The sequence below is a fragment of the Acartia tonsa genome, chromosome 4, assembly GCF_053477335.1.
Source record: "Acartia tonsa isolate MP-2025a chromosome 4, ASM5347733v1, whole genome shotgun sequence".
In the NCBI taxonomy this organism is placed as follows: domain Eukaryota; kingdom Metazoa; phylum Arthropoda; class Copepoda; order Calanoida; family Acartiidae; genus Acartia; species Acartia tonsa.
The window spans coordinates 8,453,726-8,479,540 of NC_137263.1; the positions used below are offsets into that span (position 1 = coordinate 8,453,726).

General features: G+C 31.9%; 1 protein-coding gene across 1 annotated transcript; it reads left to right on the forward strand.

The window, feature by feature from the left end:
• The first annotated feature begins 6,622 nt into the window (after positions 1-6,622).
• Positions 6,623-25,815, forward strand: LOC145315917 (solute carrier family 49 member A3-like). Its single transcript, XM_080156060.1, has 9 exons — positions 6,623-6,686; positions 16,562-16,702; positions 17,795-17,965; positions 18,319-18,789; positions 19,109-19,243; positions 19,458-19,670; positions 23,205-23,295; positions 24,496-24,623; positions 25,367-25,815. The coding sequence occupies exons 1-9, from the start codon at positions 6,666-6,668 to the stop codon at positions 25,448-25,450; spliced, it is 1,455 nt and encodes a 484-aa protein (XP_080012186.1). The 5' UTR covers positions 6,623-6,665; the 3' UTR covers positions 25,451-25,815.

Consider the following 25,815-nt stretch of genomic DNA (forward strand, 5'->3'; position numbering starts at 1 on the left):
AATATATATCCCAAGTAAGCAAGGCATGGAATAAAAGCACACTCCACTAATGTGTAAAAGTATAGAAGCAGACGGAGAGAAAGACAATAATTGATAAAGAAAATCTGGGAAAGTTACTTGTAAAGCTTTCCTTTGCTTATCAAGTAAATTTTCGTATATAGTCATTCAATGTTTCAAGTATTTTTATCTTTATAATAGGATGTTTGTCTGTACCAAAGGGTCTCTGCTGAACGGTTATGGTTCTCTTTTACAATGTAAAAGGTTTGTACAGGTCTCGTGAAGGTTAATAACTAATTTGGGGGAGGGTACCACCACCCTCTCAAGAGAAATCGCACCTAGAAAAAATCCCCCCTTCCCTAAAAAAAAACTCTTAAACTTAAAATAAAAATGAAGGGGGAGATGTCGAGTCGTCGATAACCACCAACCCCCCCCCCCCCCTCCCACCCAAAAAAGGGCTCATAGATAATGTAGATAAACAATTCTAATAAAAAGAAATTAAATAAAAATTTTAGTTTTACATTTAAAACATCAATGATCAAACTAATATTAATATAACCGGTTATATTAACTATCAAACCTTATACACAACTCCCCATTACCAGCTACAAAAGGCAGAATTTGACGATTCTACTCTGAAAGGGGATTAACTTACCCACATTGTCCTATCTCTGAAAGCCTAAGAAATAATATATTTCTTCACGAAACCTTACATGTTCAAATAATTATTTTCCTATTCTCACCTCCTATTTGCTAAAAAAAAGTGGTCACAAAATAGGTAAACTTTTGTTATGGACTGGAATGAATAGTTTTAACCCTTGGAATGGTTGTAGGCTAATTTTCTGACCATGTCTTGTTTACCCTCTCAATAGCCTTTGATGCTAGCGCAGCGACTAGTTTGATATAAAGTATTTCAATCTTGTTATTCATAAAGAAAGACATCGACCTTAGACTCTAGGGGACCCCCCCCCCCCCCCTTCACCAAAAAAGAAGCTTATTTTGTCTTTTATCTAGTAAAGGACATTTTTCTCAGTTTTTGGGCCAATTCTTAAATTCCCCCCAAAAATCTGTAAATATAAGATCAGTCCAGCCGTTTGCGAGATATTTTAGAAAACACACACATAAGTTAATTCTTTACAGATTAGGATATTGTCCAAGATTTGTAACAAAAATAATTGTATCCGGCTTCTTTCTTTTCCCCAAGTTCCTATCTTTACACTTCTATTTCCTTCAGCTTCGCAATAAACCAGCAAATAAGTAGCGCAGAAACAACAAGCTAATGATATTTCTAAAGGCAAAGCTTTTCTGTTATTTGGGTCGGTCCTTTTGTACGTCCGTAACAGTTAGATCTTTTCATTTATTTAGACATTATCAATTTAAACTTTGCTAAATGAATCTTTTAACAATTTTAAAAAGCGTAGCAGATCTATAATACGTTACCAGACTGTCCGTACGTCCATTTAAAACACTTTTTGACAACAATTTTTATGTTATATAATTATCCTAATTATCTAATTTTTTAATAGTGATTTCTATTACAACAAGGTACAATGCTGTAAGCGATGCGTCAATATCAAAAATTCCAGAGAGTTAAAAACAAATTTTTGTTGCTCTAGCTCCACCAATAACTTCCCCCTAAAAGAATTCCTGACCATTCATTGTGATTTTTTAATGGGTATGGATTCAATAATATTGCTAAATCTCCGAACCCCCCCACCATTCCCTCATCTTGTTCAGTCTAATTACAAGTTTGGCGGACTATTTTTTACCCGGCCATGATGACCAACCACTTTCTCTGGTTGATTCCCCTAGAGGGCAGGGTCGAAGGTACACCTTGTGCGTATGGTCGGCCACTAACTAATTGTAGAAAAGCATCGCTTATCAAAGTTAATATTAAACGAGCTGACTTTCAAAAAATTTAGTGCTAAAATAATGGGATAAAAAGTTGAAATTCGTGTAGTTCTTAAAATCTTTTTCTTACAATAGTTTTTGTTATCCTAGCACATTCATTTCATACGTGATTTTATCAATGTATAATAAATAAGGTTTACATTAAATCTATATTTCTTAGGTTAACTTAATTTTATTAGTCGCAAATAAGGAAATTGATAAGAAAGAGAAGATGTTAGCCAGCACCTGACATCATCCCTCTGTCCCTGGGATACAGGATAATGGATTAATATTCCCGAAAATTCTAAAGTGTGTAATTTTGATATTGAAAACAAGGACGTGAAATCTTTTTTTGGTGTATTAAATGTTTAAAGTTTGCCTAATTTGAAGAAAAAAATAAAGTTTGAATCATGGCGCGAAGCGCAAGTTTTTTTGTAATTCAGAGTTCTTATGGGAGGTGGAGGGAAATTTGTGGAGGTATTACTAACCCCCCCCCCCCCCCCTACGAAACCTTGAATGTCCTTGATTATTAAAGCTTTTAAATATTGGTTGTGTAGTAGGAAACTAAATTCGTAAATTTTAAGTGTAATCTTTCTCCCTGTTTCCTATTTAATGCATTCTCCGTGCTAATCAATGCTTCGCCTCCTCTTAAAACCCCTTTCTCCACCCCTACCCCATAATAAATCCATAAGCCCCCGCAGAATTTTCTTTGCTATCCTATCCGTGGAAATTTACGCACGCACTTGTAGCAACTACTAGGAGGGTGAATTGTAGGGTGTTTAAGTAGTTTAGTAAAGGAGTGTAGTGTCGGATGTTAGATACAGAGCAATACTATAAGGTGTGTACACTTATGTCTATATTTAATTGAAATGCTCTGTTTACTCTCTAGAAATAAAAATTTATTTAATTATTCTAAATTTACAAAGCCCAATCTGCACCACTTTTGATTCCTGTGACGTCATAAAAATGAGGGATTCTCCATCCTTTTTTTAGGGGTTTTCTTACCCACTTCTCCTCTCATCTCCCTCATTTTTATGACGTCACAGGAATCAAAAGTGGCGCAGATGGGCTTTTTCTTCTAAAATTTTTGTTGTTGTTTTTTTTGTATCCCTTCCTTTCAAATCGGCGCTGCTCTTGCCTTGCGTAGTAATACTTAGTAAATATATATACATACTATGTTATGTATGTACTTATTTATGTTGCTGTTGTATACGAAATCAGGCAGTTAGCAACAATTATCTGCCTTTGAAGCACAAAATTAAGTTATTAGTGCAAGTTATTATTATAAATAATTTTTGTTTTGTCCGATTATTTTATAGTTTAATATGTTAAAGCTATATTAAAAGTGATTTTATTCAAACGTACAAACAAAGAACCTCTATATAAAAGTTATAAGCGTAAGTTCAGCTGAGAAATGTCAAACAAAGAAATTGTTTGAGCGAGATTTCAAATGATTTAGGTTTGTGTAGGTGCGTGTATTTATTTAGGACGTAGCCACAATTTCAGACAAAGATTTTAAAATCAGCTGTTCATGTTATGATTTAGTAAAAAAAAGAAAATAGTTTGAAGTAAGCCAGAGCTTTAGATAGATGTTTATAAATGCATAAAAAAGAGTGATATATTTAAGTTTTTATAGTCAACAATAGATAGTGTTACTACTCTGATAATATTGGCCGCCCTAACAGGGCGGTTGTTCTACATTACAAATTTGCAGTGCCGTTTTTTTAGGGGAGGGGGGGGGGGGGGTGTCAGTATTTTTTCTGGGTTAGGGCAAAACTTTTAATTATTTTATTTATAAAGAAAGTTACTTAAATCTCATTGTAAAAAGCAACTAGTTTTAGGATTCTAATTTCTCATTATTGTGTTTTAAAGCTTATTTTTGTTGTTTAATTTAGATTTATCTATTTAAGCTTAGCTACTCTATAATTTAGCTACATTTACATATTTCTTTGCCTTTTTTATATAAAACATGACATCCTTAAATTATGATGATAAGATTTTCTTTAAATATTAAAAAAACTCTGATGTACTTTTATACTTTTGCGTAAACTCTTCTATTTAAAGTAAAATTGTTTACACAGGTGATAAAAAATAAATAACTTATATATCTTCTTTATTCATAAGTATTTGTTAATAAATATTATTCAAATCTTGTGCAAACATCCCAGATTATATACTTTAGAACTTCAGTTATGTTTTTAAAGGCGAAGCTTTTTTTCATTTAGGGTCGCCTGTCCACTCTTATAAAAATTTAATTTTTAATTCTCCTATCGATTTCAAGCTTGTCATGATGGTTCCTGTGACAGTTAGGTATAAATGATTGTATGCATAGAGCAGCAACTCTATAATTATTGATAAAATACCGTATGTTCATTATAAACATGATGATTTTTGGCTTAATAAAAACAATAACTATAATTATTATTGGAGCAAATAGAGACAAAAGAGTTTTTTCAAAGTTAAAATATCTTATGCTATTCGATTTTTTTTATATTTTTATGAGTGTCGCTATTTTGCTAATTTTCTTAAATGATATTCTAATTATATTTCTATGGATTATAATCTCTTATACAAAAGTGAGAACAAAGTCCAAAGTTTATTAGATATGAATTATTATAGATAACAGTTAGATTATTCAAATTCTTGCAAATGTTTTTTAGTTGTTTTAGCAACCTTGCCTGATCACATTTTGTCGTTTCGCTGTTGTAATTGTTGTCAATATAGTAAATAATACAAATAAAAAAGCATTGCGTTCAGAAAATTGAAGGAAAAGTAGAATGCTAGCCCAACGAGTTTGTAGAAGAATCTACTCTATATAACAACTGCTACGTCCTTCTTTCTTTATAATACATGATTATGCAAGTTTTTTATTGGCAAAAAAGTTTCATCTGCCATCTGAAAGCGTCAAGGCTATTTTTGCAAAAATAATGTCACGCTGCAAAGATATTTTTCTGACCTAAAAATATTGTGTAAAAATCACGTTTAGTAATAGACAGTGTGCATTAAATTCATATTTTATGTGTATATCTAATTTCATGAATAAATCATACATTTTATATTACCCTTAATAAAATAATAGTTCCAAAAAAATAAAATGTTTTCCTGAGTTTAAATGCTAAAAGTTGCAAAATTTGTTAAAAGAAAAATTAACAAAATATGTCTTAAACACTTTTTGAATACGATTTTAATAGAAATTCAATCGATTTAACATTTAAGTAAAACAGCTTTTAGTTGATAGTTGTTTTGTTTATTTATAAATAGAAAGTAAAATAGTGATGGAGTTAAATCGGATTCACCAAAGAAATGCTCCTACAGTTAAATAAAAAAATTTCTAGATGATTTTTTTACAGAAAAAAACACTGACATTTTTAAACAATTGAATTTGAAATCTATTATTTAATGCAAAATTAGTAAAAAAGGATAAATTAAATTAAATCAGTATATAAATCTTTGCTTATGTGATATTTAAGTATCTATTTAATTATCTGAAAACTTTGCAGTTTTGATTCAACATACAAGTAAGTTCATCATTAGGTTGATAGACTGACCGCCAACAGGCGGAAGAATCAATGAAAAATAATAATTACTACCTTATTTTAGTAGCGCAGCAACTCTATATCTATGATTTGTCGGTACACTTTTCAAAACGACCGCCTTAGAGTGAGAGCTCCAGTTAAAATGAAAGATGTCTATTGTCAGTTTTAAAATGGAAAAACAAAAAGCTTGAAATTACGTAAATATCATTTGCTTTTACACTCATAAACTGTTCTTTTTCATATTTATATTGCTGCTCAACTTGTTGTCATAATTGTCCTTGTTAATTTCATAGATAGGAGGAGGAGTCAGGGGGTAAGGAAAGGCCTAGGGGGAAGATAGCGTCTAGAAGGCGGGGTGAGTGGCTTAATTAATAATTTTAATTAACTTTTAATTATTCACCAAAACTGTTTTTTAAAAGTACAAACAAATTAGGTATCTGCTTAATTTTTTTAAGATTTTTTATTTAGAAAACTTTTTTAATTAGTTAAACTTTAAAGAAAAAACAAGGATGACAACATCCATAAGTAGCGAAGCTCAAAAATTATGAATGGATATCGGGAAAAATTACTATAAAGCAATGTCATACAATAAACATTAATCTTGATAAAATAGGGAAATCAAGAAACTGTAAAAATCACGCAACCTTAAAAATCACAAAAATAAAAAATCTAGGAATCGAACCGTAATTTATAGACACATCTTAATGAAACTTGATAAAAATATGTAGTATATAAGCATATTCAATCCCTGATAATTTCAGCCGCCAATCCTGAATAGGAATCGAAAAAACCATTGAAAGCCTAAAAATCTAGGAATCGATCTAGCACCCCAATTAATAAATAAATCGCAATAAAGCTAAAGGAACTTATGTAGAATGTAAATCTAAGCAATCCCTGAAAATTTCAGCCCATTATCTTAGAAAGGAGTTAAGAAAATCAAGAAAACATGATAATCTAGGAATCGATCTAGCACCCCAAATAACAGGCAGGTGGACAAAACAATGTATAGATTAGATGGACATATGTTATGAGAATCTTCACTAAAAATTTCAGCTGTCGATCTATTATAGGAGCCGAGAAAATCACGTTTCCCCCACTTTGTCTCAGACGGACGGACAGACGGACGGACATTTCGAATTATAAAGTAGCTTCGCTACTAAAAACATTAGAAAAACTAATTTATTTTATATTTCAGAAAAAAATGTTACAGTATATTTCTATTTTTATTTATTAATCATAAAAATGGACACAAACGAAGAAAAGGTTTGTTTTCTGATTTACCAAAAACAAAATATAATAAAGTTAACAAATAATCTTACAAAACTGTAAATGAAAGTTCATATATGTTTCTTAAATCATACGTAAATATAGATTTTAGCTAAGTTAGAAATTTAGAAAGGTCTAGCAAATGTTTTAATACTGCATATGGATTTCAACAAACTATATATTGAATCCAGATTTAACTGGCAATAAATCCAATAATTGCATTTGATAGTGTAAGTGCTGCCTTAAGTATTGATTCAATAAAAGGGGGGAAAGTAATATCTGCGTCAATTTAAGCAAATCACCCTAACCCCAATCCTTGTTTTATAATTCTACAATTAAAACGAATTTGTTGTAATTTATTAGTTATTTGTCACATCGTATTACATACAGTTTTCCGCGAATGTTTTATTATTAATATTTCCTTTAAAAAACAAAGTACAAGTTTATATCTCCTTTTACAGTTAGGGAGTTGAATCCATTTTTATAGAAGCATAACTATAATCTATGATTATGGTTTGGACCCTCTAAAACTATAATCTACCCTTCCACTTTCCCCTCTCTTGGTGAAGATATCTTCAACACCGATACGATTTTTGAAATGTAAGATTCCACTTTTGCCTCTCTTGGTGAAGATATCTTCAATGCCAATACGATTTTTGAAATATAAGATTCCACTTTCAATAGAGGTGAAACTTGAATCATGGTTTACATTTTTAATATCTATGTTTCTGTAATCTTCCATTACTTTTTTAACATCGACATAATAGAAATGTACCATACTATTTTAAAATTATGTCAATTGTGAAAAAAAGCATAGATTTTATATATAATTTAAACATCGTTGTATATTCTTAATTAAATAAAAAAAACATACAAGAGCGTATATAAAAGATGTTTTGTTCATTAAAAAAAATACTTTAGAAAGTGTATCAAATGAGTATTCAAAATTATTTTAAGAAAGTCGTTTATTAATTAATTCAATTGTATATATTTGTAATTTTTTTGTTCAATTTATTTCTTCTTAATATTTCCCTAGTAATCTCTCATTTACTCATTTAAAGTATAAAAAAAAATTACCATCAAAACGGACAATGCAGCGTTCAAATAAAACAAAGAGACATTTAGAATCCATTGAGAACGAAATACTAGCTGCTCATTTTCATTTTATTTCATTTTCAAGATTTGAGGTGAAAACACCAAATTCAACAAATATACAAGGCAATTCTACTTTGAATACAGGAAGATAAGATGTGCTCCTGTAACATGTGCTCAGTATACTTTTAGATACTTTTGTAACACAAATAAAAACTTATTAATGTGAAATCAATGCAGCAGTTGTGATTTGACTTGAATTTGGTCAACTTGTCTTTGTGTTTTATTTGGTTTCTTTTTGATCTTAAACATTAAGGTATAGAATTCTTAACAATCTAGCTAAGTTATTAATAGAAATATGTAAAAATTTGTACAGGAAAGAGATAAAATTTGCACTTCTTAAGACAAAGATAGTTTTTTAGAAATCATATGGTTGAAAAATTTAGCTAAGTTATTCGTAGAAATATGTAAAAATTTTGACAGGAAAGAGATAAAATTTGCACTTCTTAAGACAAAGATATTTTTTTTTAGAAATCATATGATTGAAAAATTCCTTTGCTGTATTACTGGAATGATTCATAAATAACAAAAAATAAACAAAGGTGTTTATCTGCTAGATTTAAGTTTTAAGTTGATGGATTATAGGACCAGTTTGACCAAATCGATATCCTTTCCTTGTGCTAATATATGACTCTACAGGTTATCTGATTCTTGACTGTAGGATAAATATTTCTATAATTTTCTATATATTTCTAATAAACTGCTAAGTAACAAATTGTAATTAACCCCTTACAGTCGGGCCCCTTGCCGCACCTTAATCGGTCGGGGGGGGGGGGTTCAACGCCCCCCCTTATTATCTCATATCCTATTAGAGCTAGAGGGCTAAATTTTCTGACCTTTTATGAGTCTAAGTCAATTTTCGCTTCCTTCACCCTTTTATTTAACAACCTTTGTTTTTAGGTCTTTTTTTACTTAAAAATTTCAAACGGCTGTAACTTTCTTATTTTTGAAGCTAGAAGAAAATTTTTTTTCCAGAAGATGTTTATTTTTATGTAAATTTTACATTAGAAATATCAAATTTAAGTTTCAGCGGCCGCAGCTGTACTTGGCAGCTGCCAGCCGCCGCAGTCGGCGGTCGGCGGGAAAACGGCAGCGGATCTTCATGAAATTTAAATACCTTTTGTAGACATGTAAGAAAAGCTTAAGTTTAAAATTTGAAGTCTTTAAGTCAAAAATTACGGCCACAGGAGTCTTTTAAAGACTTCTGGAGACCTGGAGGATCAGGACCTGCAGGATCATACCTGGAACCTGAAAGTGACTTGAACACCTGTATTTTATATAGGATGTACTACTAGAGGATTTTTTAGTATTTTGGTATGATAAAATGCTTTGTTTTAGTCAAAAAAATATTTTTGCTCTTTACCTGGATGACCCTGCCAGGTTTGCTGGCATCCTGTGCCCGCCAGGATGGAGATATTCAAAAAATTCCAACTCTCAGTTATGTGTCATACCCATACTTAAAAAGTCCAGCAGTTTTGGCTCTTTATCTTTCACACACAGAAAATGAGATAGAAAAAACCGGATGGGGGGGCATTCAACGCCCCCCCCCCCCAACCGTTAAGGGTTAATCTGTTTCTATTAAAATTTTTGAATTAAATTCTTTAATAAATGGAAGACCAACTATTAAAGAAACCCTGCAAGAAATACCTCTCTTTAACTGCTGAAAGCCTGCCATAAGTAGACCCAATACATATACATAAAGAAAGATCCGCCTCCAAAAGTTTGAAAATATTGCAGAGATGACTTTGGGCTCAAAAATGACTCCTTCTCCCTCTAACGGGGGAAAATTTGAAATTAACAAGAACAAAATTATTCAAGTCATGCAATATAAAATGCTTAATTACTCAAAAACGGCTGGGAGCATCTTGAAAACTGTTTTATACACAATACATGTTGCATATTAATATTATTATTGCAAAAACTCCGCCCTCCTGGCCGTTTTTGGTTAAAATGGAGAAAACTGATTTTTTGGGTTAAAAATCTTTATATTTTTGGTGAAATTTTCTTACAAAATGTCAATTTACACGCCAAAAAATTTTTTAAACATTTTTTTCTTTAATTAGACAGTTCTACAGGTATCTGAAAAGTACCTCAACCAAAAAATTTTTTTATAAGATGAACATAAATTCATTTTTTATTGCTTTGAAAAAAGTGGGTAAAAAAATCTGGAAAATCATGAAAACTGACAAGAAGTTTTTCACTGCCCTTTTTAAAAATGGCATAAATCCGCCAAAAATTTATATTTTTTTAGAATTTCTTTTCTAGCTGTCTACTTACAGCCATTATTAGGTCCTAGGATAGATAAAAGTTGATTTAAAATTTTTTAGATGTCCTGCTTTTTGTCAAAAGACCCCACTGTGTAACATTCTTACAATAAAACACCCTTTTTTATAGTCAAAATGTCTTTTAAAAAATTTGTTTTAAATTGCGTTTGAAAGTGTAAAATCAAAGCGGGAAAAAATGAAACTATTGTAAGTTAAACAGATGCTCAGCTGTGATTGGTTTTTCAGCATGGACTCAGACTTCTGATTGGCTAGAAATCCTAAAGGCTGGCATTCTCACGCTACATTACTCTCAATACAACGCAAATTAAACTGATTTTTTTTAATGATTTTGACTATAAAGAAAGGTGTTTTTATTGTAAAAATGTTATCAGTTACTGGCATCCTAAGTTTCTCCCAAAAATAAGCTTATAATTTTCTAGGCGACGTATTTTAATAATGAAAATTTTATTATTAGCAATGAAAAACTTTTAAAATTTTCATTGTACTAAAAACATGATTTTGAAATGTCTATAACTTTTTTGTTTTTGAAGCTGAAGGCTTCAAATTTTTTGTATTGGGTCTACTCGTGGCAGTCTTTCAGCAGTTAAAGTGGTTTATTTCTTGCATGGTTCCTTTAAGGGTATTAATTTGCCTTTGCTACAAGTAACTTTTTCTTATTTAAAGTTCTCTTCTATATTAAACTACTGTAAAGCTTTCCACTTAAAAACAAAAACAGTGCGGGAATATGAATCTTAATATATGGAGGTATAGATTCTGTGTGTTCTACTATACTTTCACAAGACTTTAACTGGAATAATTATCCTGAAGCTGGTATGTTTGATGGCAATAAGCCCCAACCTACAGCATCTATAAGTTCTTGTTCCAGATATGGTTGAATCAAAAAGCAACTTTTGATTTATATTTGATCTAAGCAAGTAAAATTTTTTTGGATAGTGTCTAAATACAAAGCAAATTGATTGTTTCAGTTATTCAGACACCCAGAAATTCATTGAAGATCTCAATCATGTAAACATTGCCACAGCACAGCAAAAGCAAGTCTTGTAGTTGAAGACCCCTTTTCTAACATAGTTTTTTTTCAAAAGGTTTTCATGGTACAACTTGAAAGTTAAAGCTTTCTTTAATAAACATGAATTTCTAGGAGAAACAGAAATTCATTTGGTGATAAAGCTGAGGTTTAAGTCAATTTGGCCATCAATCTTTCTTTATTGCTGGTAACTTAGATAATGTATGTAATCATGCAATTTTACTAAAAGCTAGATGAACTTTTGGGTCTGTCAAAAGTTCCAATTTTTTTCAAGCTAGCTAGGCAAAATCTTCTACATGGATTCTATCTTATACTTTTTCTTCTTTGAGGCTAACAATGAAAATCATTGCTTATTTGTCTTATATACCAAATCATGCTATTTTTTGATAACTTATTTATAAGCATTCAATCAAGATTACTGCTTATTTTGCTAATAAACAAAATCATGCTTCTTTTTTTGGATAAATTATCTGTCCGTCTGTTCCTTAAGATCTAGGTAACCACTGAACCGATTGGATTCTACTCTTCAGGGTATATACATATTAGTCATGTGGTGGTTTTAAGCTATTTTCTTGTGGGGGTGGGACACCCCCAACCCCCCCAAAAATGAAAATTCCCCCCCCCCCAAAAAAAATAATTTTCTTTGGAACACATTAGACTATGAGCAGCACCAGTAGTACTTTTTTTTATTATCTCTTGGGGCAAAGCCCCTAGAGGCTAGGGGCGAAGCTGCTAGTTGCATATAAGCAATCAATGAAAATTATTATTTATTTGGCTTATATAACAAATTATGCTATTTTTGATAAATTACTTACAGGTAATCAATGAAAAACATTGCTTATTTGGCTTATATCAGTCAAATCTTAATTTTTTCTTAAACTGCTTACAGAAAGGAAGGGATTAATTATTACTCCTCCTCCTTTTTCTTCACTTCAAAATTATATAAGCCATTTTTACTATAAATGACTGAGTATTTAAAGTGTGCTACCTTTTTATATGTTTCAATATTATTTGGCCACATTTTGGTCAAAAATGCTCACAAATCAGACCTTTTTCGACCAAAGATACTCAAATGGTTCCTTTACAAGCCCAATCAATCAGTTTTAAGATATCTTTATATTTCAAAGAAAATACCAAACAAATTTGGGTGTTTCCTTGGTAATTTCCTCTTTTTTTTATATTTTTTTTTTTTATCAATTTTAAAAATTTGGGTACCCTCCCTCCCAACAACAAAATAATTTATTTCTGTAAAATATTATTATGTTGGACAGGAAGGAAGGGAGGGGTGGGAGGTGGGGTAAGTGGAGACATAAGCCTCATTAGTCTAGCATGGCAACCGGTGAACAGAATCATAGTTCTGCACCACAAGCCACGGGCGACTGACGATAAAATTTCAAAAAGCTCAATAATTTTTTTAGGGGGGGGGGGGGGGAGGGTTCATGGGGGCTTCGCCCCATGGTGCAGTCGGGTTCCCCCAACCCAATTACTGGTTTTTGTTTACAAAAAAAAAAAAATTGGAAATGGGGATTTTTTTTATTTTTAGGGGGGTTGGGGTGTCCCACCCTCCTAGAAAATAGCTTAAAACCACCGGAGGAATCGTAGGTATATTCCCAGAAAAGTAGAGCCCAATCTGTTCAGCAGTTACTAAGATTTTATAAATAATGTAAATAAATTTTTTTGTGGGGGGGGTGGTTTTTTAGTTTTTGGAGGGATTGGGGGGGTCCCACCCCCCAGGAAAATAGTTAAAAACCATCACAGGACCAGAAGGTATAAACCCTGAAAAGTAGAGCCCTGTATTATAGACTAGCGACTATAAGAATATATAAAACATAAAAAAAAATTTTAAATTTTTTTCTTTTGGGGGAAATTTTCATTTTTGGGGGGGTTTGGGATGTCCCACCTCCCAAGAAAATAGCTTAAAACCACCGGAGGAACCGTAGGTATATTCCCAGAAAAGTAGAGCCCAATCTGTTCATTATAAATAATGTAAATAAATTTTTTTGTGGGGGGGGGGTGGTTTTTTAGTTTTTGGAGGGATTGGGGGTGTCCCACCCCCCAGGAAAATAGCTTAAAACCATCACAGGACCAGAAGGTATAAACCCTGAAAAGTAGAGCCCAATCGGTTCAGCGGTTACTGAGATCTTAAGCTTCAGACGGACAGACAGACATCAAACTACTTTGTATTATAGACTAGCGGCTTTGCCCCTAGCCTCTAGGGGCTTTTTTACCTAAAGTTTCAATGGAGAATTTTAAAATTTTTTTTACATTTTTTTTGTTTTCTGTATTTTATAACTCTTTAAAACTTTTTATATTTATTTATATTATATTATATTTATATTTAAAGTTTAAAAGAAGAAAAGAAATTTAAAAAGAAAAAAAAATTAAATATAAAAAAGTATAAAAAAGCATAAAAAAATATAAAAAAAATATAAAAAAATATAAGAATATATAAAAACATAAAAAAAAAAATTTAAATTTTTTTCTTTTGGGGTAAATTTTCATTTTTGGGGGGGTTTGGGATGTCCTACCTCCCAAGAAAATAGCTTAAAACTACCACAGGACCAATAGGTATATACCCTGAAGAGTAGAATCCAATCTGTTCATTGGTTACCGAGATCTTAAGCTTCAGACAGACGGACGGACGGACAGACAAACATCAAGCTACTTTGTAATATAGATAACACATACTTAAGACTTAAAACTTAATGTAATGAAAAGCTTTCACTTAAGCAAAGCTAACAAATAAAATTATGAAAAATATCAGGAATCTAAAGAGATAAGACAATGGCCAATAAATTAATGCACATCCATAATGATGACGCACTAAATAACCCCTTCTGTAGATTAAAATTAGTGGTTCAAACGTTTATAAACACAATTTAATCAACCAATCAAAATTCAGTAAAAATCCCCAAAGCTTACGAATAAGAAAACGTTATTGTAAAACTTTGTGTACTATTGTAATAAGCAGTCAATTGTCTCCTCCTTCTCTGGATACAAATACTAAGAAAGAATAAAATGTGATGGTACTCTACAATTCACTTTTCTGCCTGTCCATCATTCTGGCCATGATTTTTTATGATTTTCCAGTATGGCTACGAAACCAATTAATATCTGCTGGATCAGACCCGCCTAATCCATACTTGAAACCATGTATTGTATTATATTATAGACATTTTTCTACAAATAGTAAAGTAAAAAGTTGTAATATGAACACCAGTTTTGTTAGACTGGGCCTTCGCCCCTTCGGGTCTAACAAAACTGGAAAAACAGATGCAATAAACAACTAATCTTGGCTGTTTAGTTTTGACAATGCCAGTTTTCATCAACCAATTAAGATTAAATAAAAGTAAACAAATTTATAAATCCAACAAATGTTTATAAAACTTTGGGTACTACTGAAATTTAAACCCTCCCTTATTTTGCTGAGAGTTAATATATTAAAAAGACATAGTTATAGAAACCTGCAAACCATAAGAGGGATTTTTTTTAGACATACAGACTTCTACCAACCCTTTTTGTAGAAAATGTCGCTTAGAAGCAATAACATTTTGTATGTATCTTATCAATTTATATTGTTATAACTCTTAATATAAAAAGCTTTGTGAAATGTTTTAAATGGACATTCAAGAATTCTGATAATGATTACAGGGTGCTACTGTCCTTCTCATTATGTCTTCTCATGTTATTATAGACAGAATTTATTTAATTTTTCGTCCCTTTTTCCCTCCCTGTAGACAACTTTAATTGTACCCAGGGAGGTAGGGAACATTGGACTAAAATTACCTTCTTAGCTGGTCCAAAACCTCTAGGTACTTTAATTCAAGTTTATCACCACCAGGGATCTAAAGGGATAAGACAATAGCCGATAAATGGATGTACACTCCCAAAAATACCCCTACTGTAATTTGCCATCAGTGGTTGAAACATTTCGACACTAAACTAACCAATTAAAATTCAGTAAAAGTCCCCAAAGATGTTAAGCAAACAAAAATGAAAATGTTATTATAAAACTTTGGGAACTAGCAGAGAGAGAGGTGGACAATGGACTGTTTATTACAAGTTTTACGATAACGTTTTCTTATTGGTTGGCTTAACAACTTTGGGGACTTTTATTGGATTTTGAATGGTTAGGTTATTAAGTACTAGCGGCTTCGCCCCTAGCCTCTAGGGGCTTTGCCCCATGAGGTAATTTTAAAAAAAATATAAAAAAAAATTCTGGTGCTGCGCCCATAATATATGGGCATCACCAGAACTTTTTTTTTTTTTGGGGGGGGAATTTTCATTTTTGGGGGGGTTGGGGTTGTCCCACCTCCCAAGAAAATAGCTTAAAACCACAACAGGACCAATAGGTATATACCCTGAAGAGTAGAATCTGATCAGTTCAGTTGTTACCGAGATCTTAAGGGACAGATGGATGGACGGACAGACAGACAGGCAGACATCGTTCAACTTTGTATGATAGTAGTGGTTAAACCAACCAATCAAAATTCAGTAAATGTCTCCAAAGTTGTTTAGCCAATGAATAAGAAAATTTATGTTTTGAGATTTCTAAAATAAATTTTACTTTAAGATAAACATTTTCTGAATAAATTGTTCTAGCTTCAAAAATAAGGAAATTACATCCATTTAACATTTTAATTGACCTTAAAAAATAAAGTTGTTAAATGAAAGGGTGAAGTAAGCGAAAAATGACTTAAAGTCGGAAATTTATTATTTAACAGGGAACATGCACAATTTTTTTTGCCATCTAACTCTAATAGGAGCCCAGATGATATGGGGGGGGGGCGTTGAACGATTAAGGTCCGGAAATGGGCCTGATTGTTAAGTGTTAGCAACCTTTATTTTTAGGTCCTTTTTTTCTTAAAAACTTCAAACTAATAAAAATATAAAAAAAACTAACTAATATGTACCATTTCTACCATGTCGATTTAAATATATGATATGTTATCTTGAATGTATCATTCCAGTTTTGTCTCTATTGAAAGTAGAATGATACATTACTATTATGTCGATATAAATAAGGAAATCAATGTTTATGAATACGCTGATATGTAAACATGAATATATGATTTCAGTTTCGCCTCTATTGAAAGTGGAATCTTATATTTCAAAAATCGTATCGGCGTTGAAGATATCTTCACCAAGAGAGGGGAAAGTGGAAGGGTAGATTACAGTTTTAAAGGGTCGAAACCATAATCATAGATTATAGTTCTGCTTCTATAAAAATGGATTCAACTCCCTAACTGTTTTACCTGTGTCAATTAATCTGTATTTTTTTTATCAAAAGCTTTCTTTTAAATCGTATTTTAAACTATGAAATATTAAAAGAGACGATTGATATTTTCTTTACAGTGAAGCTTTTTGTGTAAATAATTAAATTATCTAATTTTAAGTTTTTAATTAATTAGGTTGAATACCGTTTGTATGGTTCCCGCTGGATCCTACTAATAGCTGTGACCCTATTGAACCTGGCCAACTACAGTCACTGGATCGCATTTGCTTCAGTGGCGAAGCAGGCAGCTGAGTTCTACGAGAAATCCGGGCCAGAGGTATTTATATACGTGCATTAAAAGCCTTGTTTTAAATATTTTTAGTAGCGAAGCTACTCTATAATTCACTATGTCCGTCCGTCCGTCCGTCCGTCAGTCAGTCCGTCCGTAACGCTACGGGGGAAACGTGATTTTCTCGGCTCCTATTCAAGATAGACAGCTGAAATTTTTAGTGAAGATTCATATGACATATGCCCATCTAATCTATACATTGTTTTGTCCGTCTGTCTGTTAATTGGGGTGCTAGATCGATTCCTAGATTTTTACGTTTTTGTAATTTTCTCAATTCCTGTTCAAAATAAATGGCTTGAATTTTCAGGAATTGAATAAATTTAGATTTTACATATTTCGATTAAGTTTTATTTAGATGCCTTTATTGGTTGGGGTGCTAGATCGATTCCTAGATTTTTAAGTTTTCATGATTTTTTCAATCCCTATACAAGGTAGACAGTTGAAATTTTCAGGGATTGAACAAGTTTACTTTATACATAATTCCACCTATTTTTATTAAGATACCTTTATTGGTTAGGGTGCTAGATCGATTCCTAGTTTTTCAAGTTTTTGTGATTTTCTTAACTCCTGTTTAAGATAAACGGTTGGATTTTTTAGTGATTAATTAAGTCAACATTCTTCATATTTTGACCAAGTTTTTTAAAGACTTACTTTTTTTTGGGGTGCTAAATCGAATTTTAGATTTTAACGTTTTTTCTTATTAGCTTAATGCTTCAAAAAAAACATTATACAATATACATTTTAAAAGGTTTCGTGATTTTTGTTATTGAAGTTTTTATTACATACTCTATAGATCATTTCCAGTTGTCTATTTATAGTTTTTGAGCTTCGCTACTTATGGATGTTGACATCCTTGTTTTCTTTGAACGAGGGTCTTTAGTGTTATTGGATAAATAATAGTAGTTTTGTTGGCCCGGGCCATTAACTTGATCACATTTATTTGATTATTCCTGAAAATTGTCTATAAGATACATGATTTTTCAGTATGCGAAAAATTTTAATCGGTTTCGTTTTTTTACTAGATCGAAAATGACTTTCCAGTATATTTTTTTGTTCTTGTTTCAACATAGTTTCTTTTAGGTAGACCTTATTCCAACTTTATCATATGGTCTGTGCATTCCTTTCTGTTTGTTGGCTGTGTATCTTGTTGATAAGTATGGCCTGCGCTTCGGCCTGCTGGTTGGTGCCTGGTTGACCGCTGTGGGAGGAGCTATCTGTTGTACAGCTACTCTACCTCAACTGTTAGGACAGGTAATATCAGGGCCATGTTATAGTTTAGTCTTTTTAAAAGCAAGAGGTTTCGTGATTTTTAACAGTTAAATCAGAACGAAAAATTCTAACATCCCTAAATGAACGATTAGAGTTATTTGTTACAGAAGGTCGTTCAGACGAACGGAAGTACGGACCGACACTAATTCAAAAAGCAAAAAAATTAAACGAAGGTGCTTACTGTGCCTATAAAAAATTACGTCATATGTTAGGTCAGTATACATTTTAATTGTCCAATGTTAAAATGTATACTGGCCTATTATTATATATTTGTATTTTATAACGTCATTTTTTATGGGCATTATAAGTTGCTTCAAATTTAACACTTGTTTCAGGTATGGTGGGATAAGCACACAGCCTATGTGTTGACAGTATTTGGTCAGGCCTTGACAGGCATGGGGTGTCCCTTCATCTCTTGTGTCCCCACCAAGATCAGCCAGAACTGGTTCGGGGACTCTGAGCGTGGCATGGCGACCTTGATTCTCGGAATGTCCAATCCTCTCGGCCTTGTTCTTGGACAGACACTGACACCTTTCCTGGTGCAAAGTCCTGCAGCCATCCCTATGCTCAACCTTGTCTGGTTCCTGCCGTCCCTCCCAGGTTTTTTCCTGACAATTTGTGGAGTGCGCAGCTCTTTGCCGCCAACCCCACCGTCATCGAGCGCCGCCTCGGCCGTATTTGCCAAGAAAAGAAATTTTGTGGCCACAATTTGGAAGTTGACGAGAAATTTTCCGTTTTTGATAATTTTTCTGTTTCTTGGTGGGGCTATGGGATACATATCTACACTACAAACTAAACTTGAACAGGTATACATATGTAAGTATAACTAACAATAGGGTGTTTTTTTAATAGAACAAAAATATTACTTAATTTGACCCTGTATTTAGCTGAATCAGATAAATTAACTCTAAATCAGCCAATAGGAAACAGTGAAGGCTACATTATTGGTCAGCAAGATTTTAGTACGGATGGGCAGTTATTCCATTTCATTCACATAATAAGTCGCATTTCTTAATATAAAACAAGTAAGCTATGAATAGGATAAAGCTAGGTTTTGGGAAATTATATCGTATTATTGTAATACATCTATAACTATAAATAAACAAATGGCCTTTCTTGTCTTAGATCTTATGTTCCCGCGGCTACTCTGACCAACTGGCAGGATTATCGGCTTCAGGAATTATTGTTGCAGGATTCCTCGCATCTTTTCCAATTGGTTTTCTAGCTTTCAAAACTGGCAAACTAACTCCGATAGCTAAGGTATTCATTTTGCAATTTTTATTGGTTATTATTTCTAATCATGATATGTTAATGTTAAAGTTTATTGCATATGTTTTAATTAAACATTACAGTTTACTACAGAATTGATATAAATGTCTTATAAACACACGTTTAAAATTACACTTTTTTTTTGGTGTTTTCATCTATTATTTTGTTAATTTACTTACATTGAACTTATATAGTATATATTTAGGCCTCTTGTGTTCCCGCAGTGGTTATCCTGGGCCTGATTACCTGGGTGCTTATCCAGCCAGGTCGTGAGGAGCTGGTACTCACATCCTGTCTGGTCCTGGGTGTATTCTCTCTGGGCATCTACCCTGTCATGTTGGAGCTCAGTGTGGAGTGCACATTTCCTTTGTGTGAGAGCATAGTCACGGGACTTTGCTATCTTTCGTCAGCTTTGCAGGTTTGGTTCAAATTTTTTTCTCTATCATCACCTATTTAAGTGTTTTATTTCCCCCTAATTTTTAAATTTCTTGCCATGTAAACATCATAGTCTAATGATGAACCCGGTATTAGTGTCTTAGAAATTATCTTAGTGACGTAAAAAAAATAGGATGTGTCGATACTACTAGGATTTTTAAGAATTGTTAATATAGGCCTGAAATCAAGATTTTTTGTGCTTTTAAAAAATATTAAAAATATTTCTAAAAATTCTACATTATTTTTGCTCACTTTTAAAAAACAAAATCAACTTTTTTTTATTTTTTTTTATAAAATTATCTTTCAAAATTGAAATAAGATCTATCACCTGATATTGTACTTCTTACATAACTCAAGAGTTGACTTACAATGTGTAAATATTTTATAGATTATTTAGCAAAATAATAAAAAACCTATATGTAATTTCGAGATTAATAATTGGCTTAATCTTACATTAAACATTGAATGATTTTAAATAATTTTCAAATATTTGCTTTTATAATTATACTTATTGTATAAACCCATCATAAGTTAGCGCAAAATGCTATATATTTTATCACATATGAGCTATTTTTTAAGCCAGCTTTTTAGTCAAAATTTTTAACCAATAACAATTAAATCAAAAGATATTAGGTTAAAACTATATATAAACGAGAGTAAAGAAATAAGATATTGCTATCAACAACAACAAAAAAGGGTTTTGTCTAGTTTTTGGTAAAAATAACGCATATTTATCATTTTAAATTAAAGCTATCTTTTCAAGATTACATCTATGAATTCGTCTGTATTTTATAACTTATAACTGTTACCATGAAAAATCAATTGATTTTCCATAATAATTTTATTTCTATATTAAATTTAGAGACAGCTAATTTTTCTTTAAATATAATGAGATGTTTATCAGAAATGTTTAATTAAGCATAATAATGTATATATAAAAAAGACAATTACGAATAAAAACAAAACAATCAATTATTAGATTATTTATATCAATAAATTTAACGGAATTTGAACGTAATTGTTAAAAAAGCTAGCTTAAACAGTTTTGCCATTAAAAAATAACCTTCTTTATTATGAATGGTACATTCTAACAAGGGTAATGATATCCAGTAGAGCAACATATTTAACAAATATGTCTTTAAATAATCAGTCTATTTAACAAATATCTTTTTAAAATGCATAAGTTATATTACCTCTCACAAGATTGTTTAGTCCTTTGACACTGTACATAATTATTATTTGATTGATCTATCCTTAATTTTTATTCATATTCAATTTTATTGTTTGTATATAAATATTTAATACCTGTATTATAATACGGTTATTATTTTTTTTGCTATGTTTTTATAAAATAAATATCTAAGCAAATGTTACCAATTCTTATAATTATCTGGAATTGAAAAGAATTACTTTCATTCGGTTGCTAAAAAGAGGAGAAAAAGAAATGTATTGAGTCAGATAGTAGCCTTAACCTGTACAGCTTTACATTTATTTCATAGATAAATTGAAATTGAAATTAGATAAAATTATTAATTGATTTTAGATTATTAAACAAGACATGTTAGAATTATCCTATCAATTTCAAACTCTTCATGATGATTCCTATGACAGTTAGGTATAATTTAGAAAGCAACTCTATCATTGTTAACAGAAAGTCAGTACGTCCATTTAAAACATGCTTTGTGTGTTTTTTGGCTGCTATTGAAGAAAGACAACTGAAATTTTAAGTGAAAAGGTCTTTTAAGAGGTGTTTTAATGTATTTTTTTTTACAGTGGCTTTTGATGGATTATTTTAGGTTAGGTTAGGTGATTGCCCTGCAGGGTTAGGAAAATGGCCCTGCATGGATAGAGCCCCCCCCCCCCCGCAGTGGCTAGAAATAGGATAAAATCTACTGTGAAAATACCAAGAAACGTCCCTTAAGAGGCATTGTCATGAAAGGGACTATACCCAAGATATATGTGCATCTACTTAACGACTTCCAAAATTTGAGGGTGCCCTCAAGTAATCACCCCTTCCCCCCCCCCCCTGCATCTACTCTATACATTATTTTGTCTGTCTGACTGTCGGTCATGCTTAAAAAACCTTATTGTTGGAGAAATGTTATTTTCACGACTGCTTTTTTAGATAGCCAGCTGTAAGTATTAGTCAAGATACCTTATATTTATACAGATCTGCTCCATATATTTATTGTCTGTCTGTCTGACAGATATACTTAAAAGGACAATTTAGTTTTAAAAGAAAAAAATTTAAAAAATGTTGGTGGTTTTTTTTCTAAGCGCGTGAGGGTGCAGGTACCCTATCCTAAAATAGTTAAAAACCTTCCCATGACCTATGACCTATGTCCCTGCAAAGGAGAAGCATATTAGTTAGGAAGATCCTTCCATATAAATAGACACACACACACAAACATTCTTTTACTTTGATATAAGGATTAGCATTTTGTTACTGTATCCTATTACTAGCGGCTACGCCTTAGAGGCCTCTTGGGGCACTTGAGGAGGAAACAAACAAACAAAGAGACAGACAAACAGACATCCTGTTACTTTATTATATCCTATTATATAAATTAGTAAGCTAAGCTTTTTTTGACTGTAGCAACGGATCTTGTTAACCGCTGAACATAAAGGGTTCTTCTTTACAGTGAAGCTTATTATAGGTATAGAGAAGTTTATAATTATTTAGGAAGAGGGCTCTCCACTCTCCAAAAAAAATAACACCTAGAAAAAAAGTACCATCTCTGCAATTTTACTTCTTTGTTTTAAAACTTAAATTGAAAATTGGAAGAATGAACTTTCCCCCTTACCACCCTAAAAGCTTCTAGTGATGTTACTGCTAGTGATAATATATTATAGTTTATATCAACATAATATGCGGATTTTAAGAAAAATTTAATCAAATATGCGGACTTTTTTCAACCTTTTTTTGACAACATTTATTAGACATATTAGAATTATACTATTGATTTCAAATTTTGCACGGAAGTATGTCCTTTTACTGTATGCTATATTTACGCAATTTTGCAACAAATTTATGTGCAATTTCATTTAGACTTCAAAATTAATATTCTGCTTATTAAGTTCTGACACTCTAGCTATTGTGCGTTTGTTCTACCTTCTGATTTTTGTGCTTCGTTTTTATGGATGTTGTCATCCTTGTCTAGAAAATACAAATTAATTAATCTATGGTAGAAAGTACAGAGAGTATAAATTATTTCCTACATTTTCTTTATCAATTATCAATTATCAATCACCTCTATTATCCATCTCTTTTTTAGGGGTTACCTTTCCCACCTCCCCTCTAATCCCTCGTTTTTAGTTACGTCACTAAGATAATTTCTAAGACACTAATACCGGGTTCCTAATGATCGACATATAATTTTATTTTAAGAAATAAAAATACTTAGTAATTTTGATAATTAAAAAGGCTAAGAGAAATTAAACTATAATAAGTTTAGGCTTTATATAAATTTATGTACTATTTTAGATGTATGGTTTCTTACGTATTATTCACTTTTAGGGAGTTTTGTTGATGTTCGTGGAGAATTTATTTGAAAATCCTCTGGATGCAAATGAATTGGAAATTCAAACTTGTATTCCACATGGTTCAGGCAAGCATTTTTTATGCCTTTTTTGAAAAAAATGCTTCTAGAGTTCACCTCTTCCAACAATGCTTTCTCGTTATTTCTATGGCCTTGGAGACTTATTTTTTCTCTCATTATATTTGGAAATTTGTTCCTTCTGCTGTTATGTCAAGTGCAGTGCAATAAATTTTCGATTGTATTTCCTTCAATCTTGGGAAACTGAGGGGAAAGAAGCGTAGGTCTTCCCAATTTAAATTTTACTTGCGTCCATTTTTCAAGCATACTAATAATACATAACAAGGATGACAGCATCCATAAGTAGCAACGCTCAGAAATTATGAATGTATTTACAATATACCAGTGTCATCCTATATATTTGATAAAAAAGGGAAATGACGAAAACGCCAAAATCACGCAACCTTTAAATCACGAAAATTTAAAAATCTAGGAATCATTCTAGCACCACAATTTATAAACAAATCTTAATGAAACTTGATGGAAATATGTAGAATATGAGCATATTCAATCCCTGATAATTTCAGCCGCAAATCCTGAAAAGGAATTGAGAAAACAATAGAAAACCTAAAAATCTAGGAATCGATCTAGCACCCCTATTAATATAAAAATCGTAATAAAACTTAAGAAAAAATGTAAAATGTTAATTTAAGCAATCGCTGAAAATTTCAGCCCATTATTTTAAAAAGGAGTTGAGAAAATCAGAAAAACATGAAAATGTAGGAACCGATCTAGCACCCCAAATAACAGACGGATGGACAAAACAATGTATAGATTAGATGGGCATATGTTATAAGAATCTTTACTAAAAATTTCAGCTGTCTATCTTTTATAGGAGCCGAGAAAATTACGTTTCCCCCACTTTGTCTTAGACGGACGGACGGACAGACGGACGGACATTTCGAATTATAGAGTAGCTTCGCTACTAATAATGGGACAATGGACTGTTTTTTATACTAGTCCCCAAAGTTTCAAAACAACGAATTCTTATTCGTTGGCAAACATTTTTGAGGACTTCAGTGAATTTTGATTAGTTGCTTAAGCTTTATTAAGTTGATTGTTCAAACGTTTCATTCACTAATTTTAATTTACAAAAGGGGTAATTTTGTGCATCATCATTGGAGATTTACATAAACGTATTGGCCATTGTCTTATCCCTTTAGATCCCTGATAACAATAATCAACAACCCTCCATTAATTCTATATTTTCAGGATCAAGTGTTGAGGGACATATGATGCCAAAAGATTACACAAATTATCTGATATTTATAAATGTTTACATGATAACTCTGATTGCTATTTTCTTCTTCTTCTTCAACACTGACTATAAACGATTACAGGTAAAGGTTTACAATAATGTTGTTCATCCTTATGTAAAAGGATGTCTAGCTGTGTGTGTGTGTATCTGTTTGTCTGTGTGTAACTAAGAGGCCTTTAGGAACGTAGGTATCTATTACCTCTAGAATGGCAATGCCACAACTTTCCTTAAGGAAACACCTTTTAGTCATTGATAAATGTGACATTTCTAACTGGGTTGATTTTACCTCTCTCTCTTTTTTTATGCACTGTGTGTACAAAAAAGCGGTTGTAGGAAGGTTTTGTAATCTAGAGGATTCGGAGTGTCTACTTTTGACGATCTGGTTATTTTAATCGCAGGGATGAAGGGAACAATGACAAAAGAATTAAGCTACCTTTTAGCTAGCTTCACAATGATTAATATTTATATTACATTCAAATTTATTTGATAACGGAGTGCTGGTATTTGATGATGCAATGTAAAAATACTTGTTTTTTTATACATAATACAAAGTAATTTCTACCTCAAACAATATTATTTTGTCTGTTCGTATTTTTCTAACAAAGATTTCCGTAAGTAAAATCTATCCCACTTTTACTTTTGTTTGCCTCTCCGTCTATTGGATATTGATTTATATATATTTTAGTAAGTTGTTTTAAATTGTAAGCTTCGTTGCTTTTAGATCTTGTCATCCCTGTTTAGATTTTTTTCATTCGGTAAAAAATCGACTTCTGTTTTTAGAAGATTTTATACACAAATTAAAAACTAATTTTTCACTATTTTTAGATGAAAGAAGAAAAAAGTGATGAGAAACTAGAAGGTGGTAAAGTTGTAATACCTGAAATGGTGGCTCTAAATTCCCCCAGTTAAAACATATTAAACAATATTTTTTACCTTTAAAAAAGTCTTGAAATGGCAGCTGCAAAAAGCCGCTATGTTCAGGGGCCTCCAAGCTTTTTATTTTGGGGGGGGTAATTCGTTTTTTTTTGGGGGGGGGTAAAATGGCGCGCGAAGCGCGCCGCAAATTTTTTTTACCCCCCCCAAAATTTTTACCCCTACGGCCTACGGCACCCCCAAAATCGTTTGGGGGGGGGGTAATCGCCCCATTACCCCCCCTCTTGGACGTCTATGGCTATGTTTACTGTTGTCCTGTATATTTTTTAATGTGTTGTTTAAAGAATTAAGGTAAACTAAATGATTGAAGGGCTATTTTGAGGCTTTCGAAACTTAATTTT